Source organism: Colius striatus, chromosome 7, assembly GCF_028858725.1.
Source record: "Colius striatus isolate bColStr4 chromosome 7, bColStr4.1.hap1, whole genome shotgun sequence".
NCBI lineage: Eukaryota > Metazoa > Chordata > Aves > Coliiformes > Coliidae > Colius > Colius striatus.
Window position 1 is genome coordinate 26,361,209 of NC_084765.1, and position 16,823 is coordinate 26,378,031.

The 16,823-nt window shown below is 37.7% G+C and overlaps 1 protein-coding gene across 7 annotated transcripts in view; it reads right to left on the minus strand.

Moving 5' to 3' along the window:
- OTUD7A (OTU deubiquitinase 7A) overlaps nucleotides 1-16,823 on the minus strand; it is a 130,787-nt gene that overhangs the window by 23,033 nt on the left and 90,931 nt on the right. For all 7 annotated transcript variants that reach the window (XM_061999613.1, XM_061999617.1, XM_061999616.1 and 4 more), the window contains 3 exons: nucleotides 10,435-10,617; nucleotides 7,187-7,405; nucleotides 561-662 (listed from right to left, as the gene is read on the minus strand). In XM_061999613.1, coding sequence (XP_061855597.1) covers nucleotides 561-662; nucleotides 7,187-7,405; nucleotides 10,435-10,617 — 504 coding nt within the window. The remainder of the gene's footprint in view (nucleotides 1-560; nucleotides 663-7,186; nucleotides 7,406-10,434; nucleotides 10,618-16,823) is intronic.

Sequence of the window (16,823 nt, forward strand, 5' to 3'; positions counted from 1 at the left end):
TAATAGGTTAGGACATAGAAAGCATATCAACTACTTCCAGCTTCATGGGTTTCTGTTTATTTGATTTGAAGAAAAGCTTCAAATATCTTGTATTAATGATTAATTAATCAATTGGAATTTTTTTTAATTCACGCAATATATAATTTCCCATATTCTTAGGCTCTACAGCTAGACAGCTAGATATTATATTCTTGTAGAGCGCAAGAGAACTGTTTAACAAAACCCAATCCTCACCCACAATGACAGCAATCCTGTAGAAGCACCTGAAATTTGCCTGTTCCAGAGCTGTTAGATTGGGCTCAGTTAGGAAAATGCAGATCCCTGGTGTTTATGATACATGTTTTTTTTAATACTGTTCCAACTACACTTCTTTTATAACCTGATAAAACTTTTATCTTCCTGCTTCAGGCATGCCTAAAGCAAATTTGAAAAATATATTGCTTCAGAATCAGGCTTTTAACGAAATTCTTTGCATCTCATGTGTTTCTGAGGTTTTGCTGGGATAGAGAAAAGCAGTAAATATTTTTGGCAGAAGGTTTCATGTACAGACTCTCCCTTACCTAAAGATGCAGCATGCAAGAGGCAGTTTCCATCACCTGTTGTAGCCAAGGGAAGAAGACGTTTGCAGCTGGTACACACTGTGGACCACCAATTTAGCCGTCCTGAAAACAAAGCATCTATTACTACAATGGACTGGATACTAAACCAGGATGAGTTCTGCATACAGGCATACAGCAATGGTATGTAATGTTGAAGGTTAATCATGAACATTCTTTCTGCCAAATAAACTTAATGTCAGAAGTGGAAACTGAAAAGATTAGAAAGAAGAGATAGCTAAACTTTAACTATTTTCTAAATGTATTTGGAATAAGAAGAGAGCACCTTTAATTAATTTGCATCTTTGATTCTCATATGCTGCATTAAGGGATGGATTTCCAAGGAACTCATTTCATTGCTTAAATGTCATTATGAATCTTGGTCTCAGTTCCCAAACATAAGTGACACTGGCCTTCCATACACAGATTATGTTACAGTAATAAAGTCTCAAAAGATGTAAGATGTTACTGTTAGGTAAATTTATTAAGGTACTATTGTTTCAACTAGATGGATTATTTTAAACAGATGGTTCTTCTCTCATTTACCATGGTGTAAATAATGATTAGATCTATAAAATTAACAGCTATATTATCAGAGAATTTATCTGAGACCCAATGCACAGCCCAAGGTGTAGGATCGCATAAGGCTTTCTCTTTGAGACTATTAAAAGAACCACTTATCCATCATGCTACATGAAGCATGTTTTACAGATTATAAAATAGAGATAGATTATGAAAAAAGACTGATAAGAGGACAGATATTTGATGTATCCAAATGGAGTAAATAAAGGTGTGAGGAGTATCTGTGCCAAAGCCAACACTGAAAGTACACGATTCCTGGCACACAGGTTGCCAGGTAAGTCATAGTTTACTGGAGTGTTACATTTTAGTTAAATAATCTTGTGAACATTTCTGATATAAAGAAAAAGAATGTGATTATTTATATAACATTTTGGGGGATAAAGAAGAGTAGATAATTAACTATGCTGAGCAGAGCTGGTATCCTTCCCAAGACTTTTGGAAAGCCTGCAGGTAACGCACAATTGAGTAACCGAATGAATAATGCAAAAGGCAGCCTGTGGTGTCTCCATTTCTTTGTTTGTACTCTTCTGCAGACTTTGTCCCCTGATTCCTTTATTTGAGAGCTGAGAGGAAATATCCTCATCTATATAGTTGTACTGTCAGTCTTGCATTTAAGGTTAAATCCCCAAAGCAGAAATAAGTTCAAGCAATGAAAAAAAAAAAAAACCAAACTTTTCTCCATTAATACGTTTCCATTACAAAATTAAATTGAAGTTTATTTATAACAGCAAGAAGTACATATTGGGCAAAAAACCCAGTCTATTTTAACATCTGCACCCAATTACTTTTCTGGATACTAAGAACTATGTAGTTAAGTTTCAATTATTCCGTATGGGTTGAGAGTCACTATATTTTAAAGGTAAAGATGCATAGCAGATCAGTAACTAAACACATTTGGTAATCCTTATATGATTTTAGCAGCTAGTTTGTAAATATCTAACACCTGAGATGAGTCTTATTGACCTCTAAATTAAATATACATTGAAGAAGCTTAATTTAAAGCAGTATTAGACAGCCATTGAGAAACATAAATCTGAAAGAACAAGTTATTTTTAACTCCTGTGTCTGTGGGCTGTGAAATAAGTTGCCACCTGTTTTGTGCAGAATATTTTGGTGGTATTGTATTCAGGATTAAGTGTTTATGAATCTTTTGAATAAAAGGAGATTTCTAAGATAGTGATTGGCTTTCAAGAAGATTAAGCAAAAAAAGTTTGTGGGCTTGGTTAACATTACAGAGTATACTGTTGACTAAAAAATTAACAAAATGCATTTTTATTTTTCAAACCTAGTGCTTATAGTGGATCCCTTTAGGGGAACAACAGGAAAGTGAAGCTGAAACGCAAGCTGGGAACAGTTCTGCCCCTGGCTTAAATATGGCTATCCCATAAAGATGATCATAGAGAGCTGTCCTACAGTTTACTAAGGTCCATTATTTGTTGCCCAAACATGCACATACAAACCAACCCAACTCAAAATTAAAGAAACTTTGTAGAAACTCTGCATAAATCATAGAATCATAGAATCCTTTGCTTCCTCTCTATTTTCTCCAGTCAAGATTTTCTGTTTTGAGGTTTAAGCTACTAATAATCTAAATGGTTTTACAGATTGGATTTTTCTGATAGAATTAACTGCCAAAAAGTTACAAGGACATAGCAAATAGCAATTTAATATAACTATCTCTTGACTTGGGAGAAGGAGATGCTCCAAAGGATGACCTCCCTCTCAAGCTCTATGTGATTGAGAGTGGTTGAGGTTTTGATGCAAATCTAGATTGAGTATCACTGCCTCCAAGGCAAACAGTCAGTTTCTTACCTGCAACACCACTGTGCATTTATTGAATAAAATCATCACAATTCATAGAGAGAAAAATGGAACAGACATTAAGAGAAAAACAAGGATGGTTGAAGGTAGGGAAAAGTGTGAAGTGTCATTTCACAGCTTGTATGATTTTCCCTCATATTGAGTGGGATTTTCTTTTAATGCACTTCACTCTGCCCTTAACAGTACTCTCTCATACAGATAAGTCTTAGGTCAACTCCCTTGAGGAAAACAAGTCAATCTGTGCACACTGGGACTCAATATCTGGTTTTCTGAGCTTGTCATAGGTATGCCTAAAGGTCAGACTTCTGATAGCTTTTCATTCATGTTGGGCATTCTAGAAGTCTTTCCCACGTGGATACCACAGTGTTTAATAAACCATATTCACATTGCAAGTTTTCCTTGAAGTTGTAAAAGCTTACTCATCAATATGTTTAAAATTAGCAGAGTTACATTTCTTAAAAAATAAGCAGTGGTAAAAACTTAAGAGACAGTTTGCTGACACACATTCAGTTTCCTTCAGAAACCAGGCTAAACCCAGCCTTTCTTTAACTTCTCCAGCACATTGCATTTCCAGAAATCCACCTCTCATCCATTCCTCAAGACAAGCAAGTCATAAAATAACATTTTCAGCTTCCAAAGGAAGTCCAATTTTGGACACTCTGTGTATTCTCAAAAGCAATAGTTCACCCAAAACTAACTCCCTTCTGGAATCTAGCAGCTCTGGAGTGAGCACAGAACTGACTAAGTCAACAGAGGATTAGTTAACCTACTTAGAATCGTCAGACAATTAGCAAGAGGTGCAGGAACCTCAAATCCAGATTTCAGCAGAGCTATTTCTATGCCTTATGTGTTTCTTACATGACCAGCTATGAGGATTTGTTTGTTTACTTTTAGTCCTTTCATACAATGAATGTGTACTTGCAACTACAAATGTAAAGAACAAAAAGAACAGGGGCTTATATTAATCATTCAGTGACTGCTTACTTTTAAAAATAAGTGAATAAAGTATTTACCAATATATTTTCTGTACTTCAAAGAAAGGACCTTCTTGTAGGAACTCTTTTAATCTAGATGATGAAATCAGCTTTGCAATAGCACCTGCAAGGCTATTCATATTTACTGATGTCCTTGAAATGTAATGTTGAGCTGTGCATTTAGAAATAAGCAAAACTGAGCAATCAAGTAAATGCTTCTCTTGTAGCCTGATGCATAAGCAACATAGACTCTGTCACACAGGCTATTGACCTGAATGCAAATCAAAGATCATGAGAGAAGATGGCACAGAAATCTATGACTAGGCCTAACTGACTACAAATTATTGGTACTGAGTTCAGTTACCTGCAGATAACTGCAGATCCAGCATTACTGGGTTTTTTTCTTTTTCTCTTTGATAACACATGACTTTCTGTGACATAACTGCATTTCATCCTATTCTATGATACAATATTTGTCATTCATAGTCAAACTGAATTACACAAACATGCATTTCAAAGCTTGGAAATCAGGAAATTAACATAGCTCTCTTGTGCTACTCCAGCACCCTGCATATTCTGTGTGAAAAATAGTTAAAAATTCTGGTACAAGAAAATGTTTCTTCAATCTGAAAAGGCTTCAGTTTTTGTTTAACACAGTTTCATTTTTAACAGTTTGAAATCAAACATTTCCAGAATTTTGGTGGATTTATATTTGGGGATTACTGTTTATTTTGCCCTTAGCTGTAGAAAGTGCTTCATGGAAAACACAAAGCTGAGCACAGGAAGAAGAGTGTAGGAAAGTAATATTTTTGGAGATTCATACAGTTTAGTTTCACTTCTTGTATTGATTTCTATTTCAGCACTGCAACAGAATCGTTTTTCTTCTCATACAAAACACCATGACAGATAAGTCATTATTCTGCCTATACTATGGTTTTTTGAACTCATCTGTGCAACTTCAGAAGTTTCTGTAGTATCTCCCTCTGTGTCAGCCTACACATTAATGACATACAGGAACATGAATATATATAATAAAAATCAACTTGCTGCAGCAAAATATTGAAACGATAAGATTTCTTTCACACAGATTTAATTTAATATTATCAGTATCTGAACCATCCTCTGTAGAAAAACCACACTGATTACTTCAAGAGCACTCAGAGATCAGTCTGCACGTTACTTACATGCTGACCTCATTCTAATTCAGGCAATAATGAAAAGCTGAGTTTATGAGATGTGCAAAACTCCAAAATGCTTTTATGAATGTGGTGAGAAATATTGAAAGAGCAATGACACAATAAGTAGAGGATACATTGTAGTAGGCAAGTGAGTAAAATGTACTGCCTTGAACTATGCTTTTCCTTTATAATCTCACTCATCAGTTTTCAGACAATCACATGCCTAAAATAGGCAGTAAATAAAAGGAAACGGAATATCTTTATGTCTCAAACAAGAGACAAAAGGTCAGTTTAGGTCTTACATGGATTTCTTAAATGTTCACTGTTTGATCTGTTTAACTTACTTGAGCTGCAAAACTGTTTGCCAGGAAGCTGCAGCTTATTTGAATGAAATGCTCACAGAAGTAAATTAAACCTACCTAGGCTGCAAGAATTACCTGTGGTCAAAACCACAGGCACTTCAAATGGTCAAAACACCCTCCTTTCCAGGATGTAAGAGGCTCTGGGGAGGAAGGGACTTTCACAGTCTGAGTCAAGTTACTGCCCTAATTAAATTAACATGAAGAAAAGAATGAATGTTTTATTTTACTTTTCAGAGAGATTTGAGAGGAATATTAAGAGGCCGTAAATTCAGTAGTTTATGCAGTCCTACTTAAAATTTGTACTCAGCCAGCTCTGTATGACTTAGAAGCTGTCAGTTCTAAATTCACATATTCCATGGTTTTAAGGTCAAGAAACCACTGTGATCCTCTAGATTGTACTCTTGAATCGACTGACTCTAAAGGCTGTAATTGTACTGAAGCATGTAAGTCAAAAAATGATGGCATAGCAAGGTAACTTCTGACAGTCATGAAATCTGGAGTGTCTGACAGAGCTTCAGAGCTGTTTTTTCCAGTCCTTCTTGTGTTAGGCAGTTCTTTGAGAAACTAGATATATTTTCTTCATAGGTGACTGACAATTTTCATACTTCATAGTTGCCTGGTAGCATTCCTGCAACATTTCATACTGTGGTATTTCCCAGAAGGCAGTCTTCTGAAAGCTTTTTTGAGGGGTGGGGTTTTGTTTGTTTGAGGGTTTTTTTAAGCTTTACTGTTTGATGCTGTTATCTAAGTATGCCTTGCTTTTCAAATACCAAAAAATGAGCATATACTAATATGTGGCAAGTACTCAATGTGACACTGGATTAGCAGAAGTCCTGTCCAAATACTGTGATGCAGAGCCCTGATCACTACCAAGCAACTGTTGTATCAGTTTGAGCACAGATAGGATGACTCTGCACTAGATTTTGAGAATGAATTCAGATGAATATATAGTGTTACACAAGCTGGCACAGCAATCAAGAGAAAAAGGAACTGGCTATTTGATATTCCATGGTCAGCCATCAAATCTAATTTTATAACTTCTTTATGTCACCAAAGTTGGGAATTTCACTATATAGATGTGTTCATTTCATAGCTCAATAACACACTTGCTGTTTCATAAGGCACAGATAACAATTTTAAATATATTTCCTCATAGCTTTTAAAACTGACCTAAAACTACTAATGAATCTGAATTAAAAGTAATTAAAGATTTCTTTGCATTTTTTGCATTATTTTAAAATTATTTAGTTTCTTATTACAAGAAAAGGCTGAAATACATAAAGATAGATATTTTAAAACTATTTGCTCAAGCTGCAACAGACCTTGAAGACATTTCCTTTGTTAGTCATTTCAATGTAATTTCCTCATGAGAACTGGAACTACCAACCCATTATAATCACGTCCTTCTCTGTTGCATGGACTTCCCCATCGGTGCTTCCCTCACTCCTTCCCCCTTCAATTTCTTTGTGGTTTTTCATGTACATTTCAGAGTTTTCTCTGTAATGTTTTAAAAGAATTAGAGGAGTAGGACATGTGATGTTTTGCAAAGAGCACCATATTTTCTTTCAGTCTTTCAGTTTGTTTCCTCTGTCAGATGCACAAGCTCCAGAAATAAAGCATGATTAGAAATGTCAGCCACAATGTCAGACTGCCCAGTGGAAGTATTCACCCACCTGCTTGCTCCAAAGCAACCATGGTCGCCTGCTCAATTAAGTCACGTTCAATGAAGCTTCTGAAATCTTCACTGTACACACTAAGGTCTGGTAGTTGGAATGTGTAGATGGGCATCTCCAAAGGAAACTGTTCATTGTTGCATTCATTTGCTACATGTGATCGAGCAAGAGAGACTATGGCTGAGCTGGCATGAGAAATACCTCTGGAAAGACGCTTTTCTGTAGGAAACCAAAGAGATAATGAAGCCTGTAAGACTACAGAAAAGACCAGTTGACAGTTAAGTCTGGCAAATGCCCATTCATTTAGCTTAGAAAGGAATTAATTTATTATTAATACATTTCTTTATTATTAAAAAATTATTCTACTTCCTGTGCATTATTACCCTGCTGTAAAACATTGCTTAGTTCTTACTATGGATCCCTATGGCAAATCACAGAAGCTTCATTCTCCTTCTAACAGAACAAATGAACAATAAAAGCACCTAGATAGGAAAGACAAGTATTTCTATAAGGAAAATTTTTCATGTATCCTAAGTTTCCAACAATACATTGAGAGAAATATTTCCTGGCAGACAAATGATAATCAATTAATGTTTTGAACTCTTAATTTTAAAAATTGACTTGTATGAATAAAAAAATCCAGCATTCCACCATCACTTCATATCAAACATACTGTACTGTTTTAACATCAGAACAATCTACCCAAAAGCAATTTTAACATCATTATGCTGAATTTAAGACAAACTCAGTTTTTTACACACATGTTTTTTAAAATCTTGATCCAAGAAACAATACATAGTTCAAAAAGAATGATAAATTAATAAGCCTGGTACAAAAGAATGCATTATTTTATCAAAAGAACTATGAGCTAATAAATGAAAAATTGACTGAATTTCTCTGTGGGCAAATGAATTATAAGGAAAAGTAAACAGTTGTTAAAGCAAAATAAGCATTACAATGTTAAGAAAGGGATAAACTATTACTACCATATCAGTCCACTTTCCTGATGGCCTCAGTTCTGGTATCAGCAAGCCAGCTACAGAAATACTCAAGTCCTTAAGCCATTAATACTTCAAGCAAAACTGCTATTTTCCCTCTGTTCAGTTTCTGCCCTGTACTCTTTATACCGCAATGGACAGTTTGGAGCAGCTAAGTTTAACATTCAGGATGAAGTTTCTTTGGGCACCTGAGAAGCAATACTCCTTAGAAACATGGTACCGTTGCCTTTCTGTGCTTCTAACAGACTGATCTCAGACCTTTAACAGAGTTATGCTCCCTCTAGCCTCCTTCTCAGGGGGATTATCTCACATTAACACTAGAAAACCCCCTAGGCATCTTACTGAGGTTTATTAGTGAATTAACACCAGGCTTATGGAGTTTCTCACATTTTTTAATATGCAAAAAGCCTCCTGGTGGGATTTACATAATGTTAAGTTAAACAATATTTGAATTGATTTTCTTTGGAAATGGGTGCCTTATCATACTGGAAGCTTTTGTGAAGAAAACTATTTGATGTAACTTCACCTCTGTAACTTCATATATAGTATCATAAATTAGCCTTTAATGATCAACTCTCAAACATGTACAACATAAAATACATTAAAATGAAAGAAGTTCCTGTACTTGTGCACCTTCAGAAGTTAACAAAGAAGCTTACTTAAATACAGTTTATGACTTAAGCCAATACTATCTTTTAAAACATCTCAAACTGACCAATACTTATTAAAAAAATAATTTTCCTGGAGTTTGCAAACTTTCATTTCTCTAATGGATAAAGTTTTTTTATTTTAAGAGCTAAATTGCACTCCCTAAAATATCCTAAATTGAGTGGAGGGGTAGGAGATTTGACAACATTTCCATTTCTTTCTACTCCCTGTACATCTCAGCTAAACCAAATTTAAACAAGAGAACTGAAATACAAAAGTGCATCTGTTTGACATCCCTTTGGTACTGCTCCATCACCCCTTCTCACCATGGTCCAGCCCTCTTCTGGTGACTGTATCCTTGATGCCAAGTACCTTGTCCCTAATAAGACCATGCTTTCCCATTCCTGCTCCTCCCTGACCAGTCTCCTTCACTCCAGTTCCACATTTCAGCCAGAGATGGCTCTCTGGTCATGCAGTCATCAGTTATGCATTGCATCGGTGGCAAAGCTACTGTCGGTCAAGGCATTTCAAGGCAGGCTTACCCTACATTACCTGCTACACCCACCAAAATACCAAGTGGCCATTTCAGTGTGAACTGGGCAGTTTAATAACACAAAATTTTTGAGTGAGCTATATTTGAAGCAGGATGATGAAACAGTTTTATCTACTTCAGTGTGCAACTCTTCCTCCTTTTATTTGCATTCATTGCTTTTAAGCAGTTATAAGGAGCACTATTTTTTCTACCAATGGAAGTTACCAATTAAAAAAACCACTTTACTGACACTCCTAAGCACTGATGCCATTTCCTGTTTAATAGGAAGGAAGAGCCAGCAGGAGAAGGGAAGACTTTCTCTTCCTTTTAATAGCACAAAAAGCCATCATTCAGCTAGTGCTCTTACCTCCCTACAAGGCAAGCTGTCAGACCTCTTCTATTTATTTTTGTGCAAGCTACACTTCCTTGATAAATTAATACTAAACAAAATGTATTCCAGCAGTCTGAGATAGAGATCTGTAATAAATCCTGTAAAAAGTCTGCAAACAAAAAAGTAAACTCTAATGCTTATCATCCTGTGCTGGAAATCAGCTGCTAGAGGCAACTGACTCATTTTTCTTAAGGTTACAATTTCTATTGGCAGGAGACAGGAAGTTGTTTTTTCTTCTGTGGGACCATAAAAGAACACAATTTTAAGGCTGAGATTTATTAATAGATTTCGCATACTGTGAGAAAGAACACAAAGATTGAAATATGGATTTTTTTAAAACCATTTTGGGGACTCAACAAGCACAGAAAACTACATACAGCAGCAGCCTGTGACACCTTCTAATTAATTGTTTTTATATGTACCACGGAACTGCTTGAAGACAAGGGATTTTTGTACTTTAATTGCACATTAAAAAACCAGCTTGCGGAGCTGAGGCAAAGCTCATGGCAACTGAAACGTTAAATGTAGGGTCCAACAGCAGCTCCAGGAACTCCATCACAATATCACAGTCCACATGCAGATGGCTAGTGACTTCCACCTCTCTGCAGACAAGCACAACTCACAAGTAGATACGATAGAAAGCTGCTTGTCCACAAAATCCCCGGAGAAGAGCACTTACCTTGGGCAACGTCATCCTGCCTTTGCAAGCAGGGCCGCTCAGCCTTGGTCACCTGGGGAGGCTGCTCTGGCTCCTGCTGCTTGTAGTACTTGCCCTCATTGAATACCTGGGGCAGGTTGGCGGTGTGTACCTGACGGAGCTGCTCATAGTCATTCAAAGCTGCTGTCAAGTCCCAATTTTTGCCTGCCAAATAGCAAAAAGACATTCTGCTGACATCTGTATGTGACCGGATTAATATCATAATTGATTAAGACATCAGGAAAGCTCTCGTCCAACCTCCTGCTCAAAGCAGGCTTAACTGTAAGATCAGACTAGATTCGTCAGAGTCTTATTCAGTTTGCTCTTTAAAATGCCACAGACAGAGACCGTACAATCTCTCTGGGCAAACTGTTCCCACACTTGACTGTCTTCATGGGACCTATGTCTACTCTGAACCTCTCTCATCCCAATTTATACCTATTGCCCCTTGTCCTTCTGTCACATGCCACTGTGAAGAGCTGGGCTCCAACTTCTTGACAGCCTTCTGTTCCTTGGACTGGGGGTGGTGGGCAAAATCAGACAGGGTATTATAGATCACTAGTGAGTGCTGAGCAGCGAGGTATAAATAACTACCCTCAATCTACAGACTATGGTCCTGTTCATATCACTCAATACATGGATGGTTGTTCCTAGCTGTCAGGGTACACGTCTGGTTTACGTGCAGCTTGCTGGCTGCCAAGACCTACAGGTGTTTCTCTGTCAAGTTGCCCCCCAGCTTGTATCACTGCAGGGTGCTCTTCTCTTTCAGGTACAGAACTCCAGTGTTCATCCTTGTTAAATTTTATCAGGTTCCTGTTGGTCCAGGTTCCCTTGAGTGGCATCTCTCCCCTTGAAGACATCAACTGGTCACACCAGTTGGTGCCATGTGGAAACTTGATGTTGCCTCACTGCTAAAGATTTAAACAGGTATAGAACTCTATTTGCTACCAGCTCCTACCTAAAAAGCTATCCATTAACCACTGCCTTCTGAATATGACCACTGAAAAGTTACTTGCCCATCTAGTTGTCCACACATCCAGACAGTAACATCCTAATTTGGATACAGCAATACTGTAGGGAAACTATCAGAAGCCTTCTGACACTGAAGTAAAAAGTATCCACTGCTCACCTCTCATCCACAAATCCAAATATTTTATCATACAAGACAATCAACAGCAGGACTTCCCTTGCTCAGATTCCAATCAAATGGCTCCAGAAACTAGCAATTTAAGATGAACGTTATGTCACACGAAATTTAACATAAAATGATGAGAGGCCGTAAAAATTCCTATCTATATGATTGTATCAATAATAAATATTAACCACAGTGATGGAAAGACGTGATCGTCTTAAAGCACAAAAGAGTGACAAACTTTACCTATCTATTCACAGAGTAGCTAGAATGCAAATGCAAAATACTTTAGGTCCCTTTATCTTAAAAATCAGAGAGAACTTGCCTTCTCAGAGAGTTAAAAAGTCTTTCAGAAAGCAGGTAATATAGGACAGTGTTTTGTAACAAAACATGCAGTGAGAGGATTCTGTCATGTTGTTCCATATTTGTGTGAGTTGCTCATGAAACCCGACAACACAGAATTCTCCCAAAAGGTTTGTTTTCAAGCTCCCACTTCATCATATTGCTGGAACTGGCAATAACAGAACAGGGGCTGATATCCAGAGATAGAGAAGTCTATTTAGTACAGGTGGTGAAATAGTACTTGTCACCATCAAAAAAAAAAAGAAAGAGAACATTCTTTAGATGTTGTATATTGTTTTCAAAGCAATCTCATCAAGCTGAAACACACAGATACCCTAAGCATTCTCCAAGTACTTGTTTTTAATTGGAAAACTACAAATATTTAATATCAAGGAAAAAAAGATTCCACTGATTACCTGACTTTCACAGTATTCCATGAGCAATTTTTTGGGAATTCAAAAGTAACCTGATTGTGACTAATACATGATTTATTACATCATTAAAAGTTGTCACTGTATGCACTTTGAGAAGCTGCATTATCTGAGTAGCATTTAAATGTAACTTATTTGCTTACATAAAGAAGAATAAGCTAAAAATACTACAAAGCAGTTTTATACACATAAAAGAAAGACTTTTACTGTTACAGTCATTTCTGTACAGGACAAAAAGCTAACTGAAATAGAAGAAAAAATGCATAAACAGCCATTATATGCAGAGTTGAGCTAAACTGGCTCAAGTTTTGAAGTACGAAACAAAATTTTGGAAGGAGAATTAATATCACCAAGCAAGAGTGTTATATACATCCCAAGTAGTCCATAATATAAACTAACACCTCAGTGACATGGAATCATTATATCAGTTATGCTGGAATTGTCAATTAGAAACTCTGTAGGACAAAATCTAAATTCAGTAAAAATGGCAGAGATCCTAGAAAAAGCACTTGAATTATTGCAAGCATTTTTTTTCCTAAAAAACCCTCGTAGATTCCATGGTTATAATCCAATCAGGACTCTGCTCTACCTATGTATATCATCTGAATGAAGCTGCCCAACTCAAACATCAGAGTCATGAGTGCGTTCCCAAAATTGATGTGATCACATATCAGTGTTTGGAGTAGGGGTTGATCTTCTTCAGTCGTCTTTCAAGAAGGCACTTATAATTTGTTTTTTAAACCTTCTAGACCATGAGAATAAGAAAGTAAAACTTTTAAAAAGTGAAAGTGACGATAAACATAATTCTAGGAAATGTAGGTTTAAACAAAACAGTATTTTCTGAATATTGCCAATGCTACAAGTCCTACATGATTCTCAGCAGCAATCTGGGTTTATTCAGTACAGATCCTCGAGTAACAGATCTATATTAATGGAACACGGCATTTCTCCAGTATCAGGACACTCCTTACACGTCAATGGCTTGAGATATTTTCATGTTAATTTGTGAACCTGAAATAAATAATTACTGTGCATGTGCTGTGACTGCTCTCTGACAGGGCTTTGATATATGTAATAGGAAAGCAGAAAATCAGTAGACTAACAGAAATCCCACTGCCTTTAGTTTTAGACCAAGTGCAATCATCTTATATAAAAGCTCTACCATAAAAAAATTACAGTCAGTTTTCAAAAACTAGGCTCATAGTGTGCAGCATTTAAAACTAAATTGCACACTGACCTGGAGTTATGCATCATGATATAACATAGCAACTGAACTCGCAGACTTGAAACTATACATAAAATGAAATGTCTATATGTAAATGTAACTTACATTGCAATGTTTTGTTTTCAAATCTCTCTGGGGTTGTTCCCATCTCCTGAGCAAAAATACCAATTCTACATCAAAGCCTTAAGCTTCAGAGAACCAATATAGGAAATTATTATTGGTCTTACTTTCCCTAAATTTCTTGGAGCCTCCAAGAACTGGGGTGCAAGAAAAAAAATTAGTCAAATTGGAAAACATATTAAGCACCTTTCCATCTTCATGAAATGGTGGGTTTCAATATTAGCCACCCTGGACAACAAGCAGGTTTTCAGCTACTTTCTGTACTGAAAATACATAAGCATGTCACCTTTGCCAAGGTTCCCTCTCATTTTTGTTTCTATTTTTTGTTTTCCCCTTGCCCATATAAAAGAGAACTCATCATTTTGGGAGGATTAAAGAAGAAAATTTGTAAGTCAAAGTGAAGATGGAGATGGCAAAGAGAATTAGGTGAAAGGAGTTTAAAAAATTTAGGCATTTATAAAAGACCCTGAGTGAAGAAATACAAATAAGTACAAAAACTTAAAGCAGTGTAAAAGGCTTTAATTTGGAGCAGACTGCATACAGTCCCTCTGGATTCCTAGGAAAAGACTTACTTTTTCTAAGTTTTGTTTGCATGTCTGTTCCATGTTCTTCTCTGAAACGTCTTACATCCTGCTACTCACGAAGTTCCTGCTCTGTCACATCTTTTTTTAATTTTCTTTAATTTTCATCTCTTGAATAGGCCCTCAATAGAAAGGAACAGTCTTTCCTGTCCCACAGAGGTTACATCTGACATGCTCCATTGCAAGGCTGAAGGAAAAGCAACAGGTAATTAATTTTGTGGAGCCTCCTTCCTTGGAGGTCTTCAAGACCCACCTGGACATGTTCCTATGTGACCTGATCTAGTTGAACCTGCTTCTGCAGAGGGGTTGGACTAGATGATCTCTAAAAGTCCCTTCCAACCCTACCATTCTATGATTCTATGAATTGTTTTGCATATCTTCATCAACTAATTCAAGTCAATGTCATTCTGGTAAGGGGGAAGGGGCTGTAAAGATGGCTTCTGTAAGAAGTTGCTCACAACTCTCCCCAACTCTGAGCCAGACTCACTTATGGGGCTGAGCCAATTAGATGCCTCCACGGTCACTTTTTAAGAAGAAGCTGGAAGATGAGGCTTTTTCCTCCATCTTCTTCCTGTTTCTTCTTTCTTCTGTCCCTTTTTCTTTTTCTGGCTGGTGGTGGTGCAAGGAGTAGGAACAGTGAGAGAAATAACCATGCAGACTCCAAGGTCAGTGAGAGACTCATTTTGATAATGACCTCATATCAGAGGCAGAGACTCATTTTGCTAAAGCTGACCCCAGACCAGTGGCAGTGATTCACTTCATTAAAGGCCCTGTGCCAGGGACAGTGACTATGGCCGGAAGAGGCCGTGTCCCGAAGGAGGGACCCTTTATCACTATGGCCTGAGCAGGCTGTATCTCGAGGAAGGGACCCAATATCCACAGCTGTAACTGTGGGAAGGAACCCACGACAAAGCAGCTCATTAAACTTATGCCCAGAAGAGGCCTTGTCCCAAAAGAGGGACCCTGCAACTGCAGAAACTGCAACCATGGCAAGGAATCCACGACAGAGATATTCACCAAGGACTGCGTCCCATGTGAGGGACCCTGTATTGGCAGAAGCTGCAGCTGCTGGGAACAGCACACACCAGAGAAGTTTGGGGGAGGGAGCCCGTGTTGGAGCAGGGGAAGAATGCCAGGATCACCTTCATCTGAGCAGAGAAAAGTGGCAGAGCCCATCTGTGAGAGACTGACCACATCCCCCACTCCCTGCCCCCCTGAGCCATTGAGCAGGGAGGAGGTAGAGATATCGGGAGCAGTGAGCAGTGAACTGTAACTGTCAGCGAGCCCTCCCTGCCCTTGTCTTAATCCACAACAACCTTGCTTATCTTTTTACCCCCATTTCACTGAGGCCTCCACCATCCTAACAAGGGTGAGGATGAATGGGGGCACTGAGCAAGAGGCTGTCCCGGTGCTGCTGTGCTAACTGGGCCAAACCATGACAGTCAAATAAGACTTATTGTTTCAATATGAAGGACAAAAACAACACAAGACTATTTTTAAGGTTGTTCACTCTTTTTTTACTGTTACTTATCTAATGCACCCTACTGTTGACTAACTGCTAACTTTTTGTCTATATGACTTATTGCAGTAATTAAAAAGGTATTTCACAGACATAACAATGTTATTTTACTACACACAATTAAATCAGATAATCAGTCACTGCTAGGACTGTATCAGTTACAAGCAACAGAATTACTTCAAAGCAGCACTGACACAGCAGATCTACATGAAAGCCTTGGAGTTTCTAACGGTCAGAGAACACCAGTCAGAAAAAAACTAGAGCAGCACAAAGCTGCTTAGAAAAAACAGGCTGTGAATCATGATAGGGATGATGGAATCAAATTAATTCACCAACTCAACAGAAAGAATACTCTTATTGAACAATGACTTCCAAAACAGCTGCATGTGCTATATGAGTCAGCAGGTGTAAAATTTAACAGGACTGAAAGGTCTCTGCTTGAAAACTTAAGTGTTTCCAATGTGGAGGAAAAACAAGTGCAGCTGAGTAAGAATGAAAGATGCACTCTGACTAAGGGCTGGTAATGACATTTTAGTGTCAGAGATAGTAGGCCTATACATGAAAGGGAAATTAAAAAAAATAGACTGTGGTATTTCTGTCCTAAATAAGAGTTCCTGATCAGAGAACACTGCTTCCTCCTTGCCCCCACATCTGCTCTCTTTAGAAAACTTGAAAGGTCCAAGAAGTGCTCAAAAGCGGCTTTCCCAGCAATGACGCTCTGAGACCCAGAAAATTTTCACAGGCCTTGAATCCAAAAAAGCCTAGCTTTCCCATGGGTGCCTCAACCAGGGGTGATGTAAAAGCACCAACAAGAAAAGAAAGCGGCAGAGTATGTAAGCTGATTGTCCAATGCTTGGGTTTGCTGCAGTAGGCTCACTGTATTCCAAATCCCAGGCTAGAAACAAGCTGAAAAGGAGGCAGCAACTGAGAGCATTCTCTATGCAAGGATACTACCACAGGATCCACAGATAGGGTTTTCTCACCTTGACATGCTGCCCTTCAGCCATCACATCATTAGTGA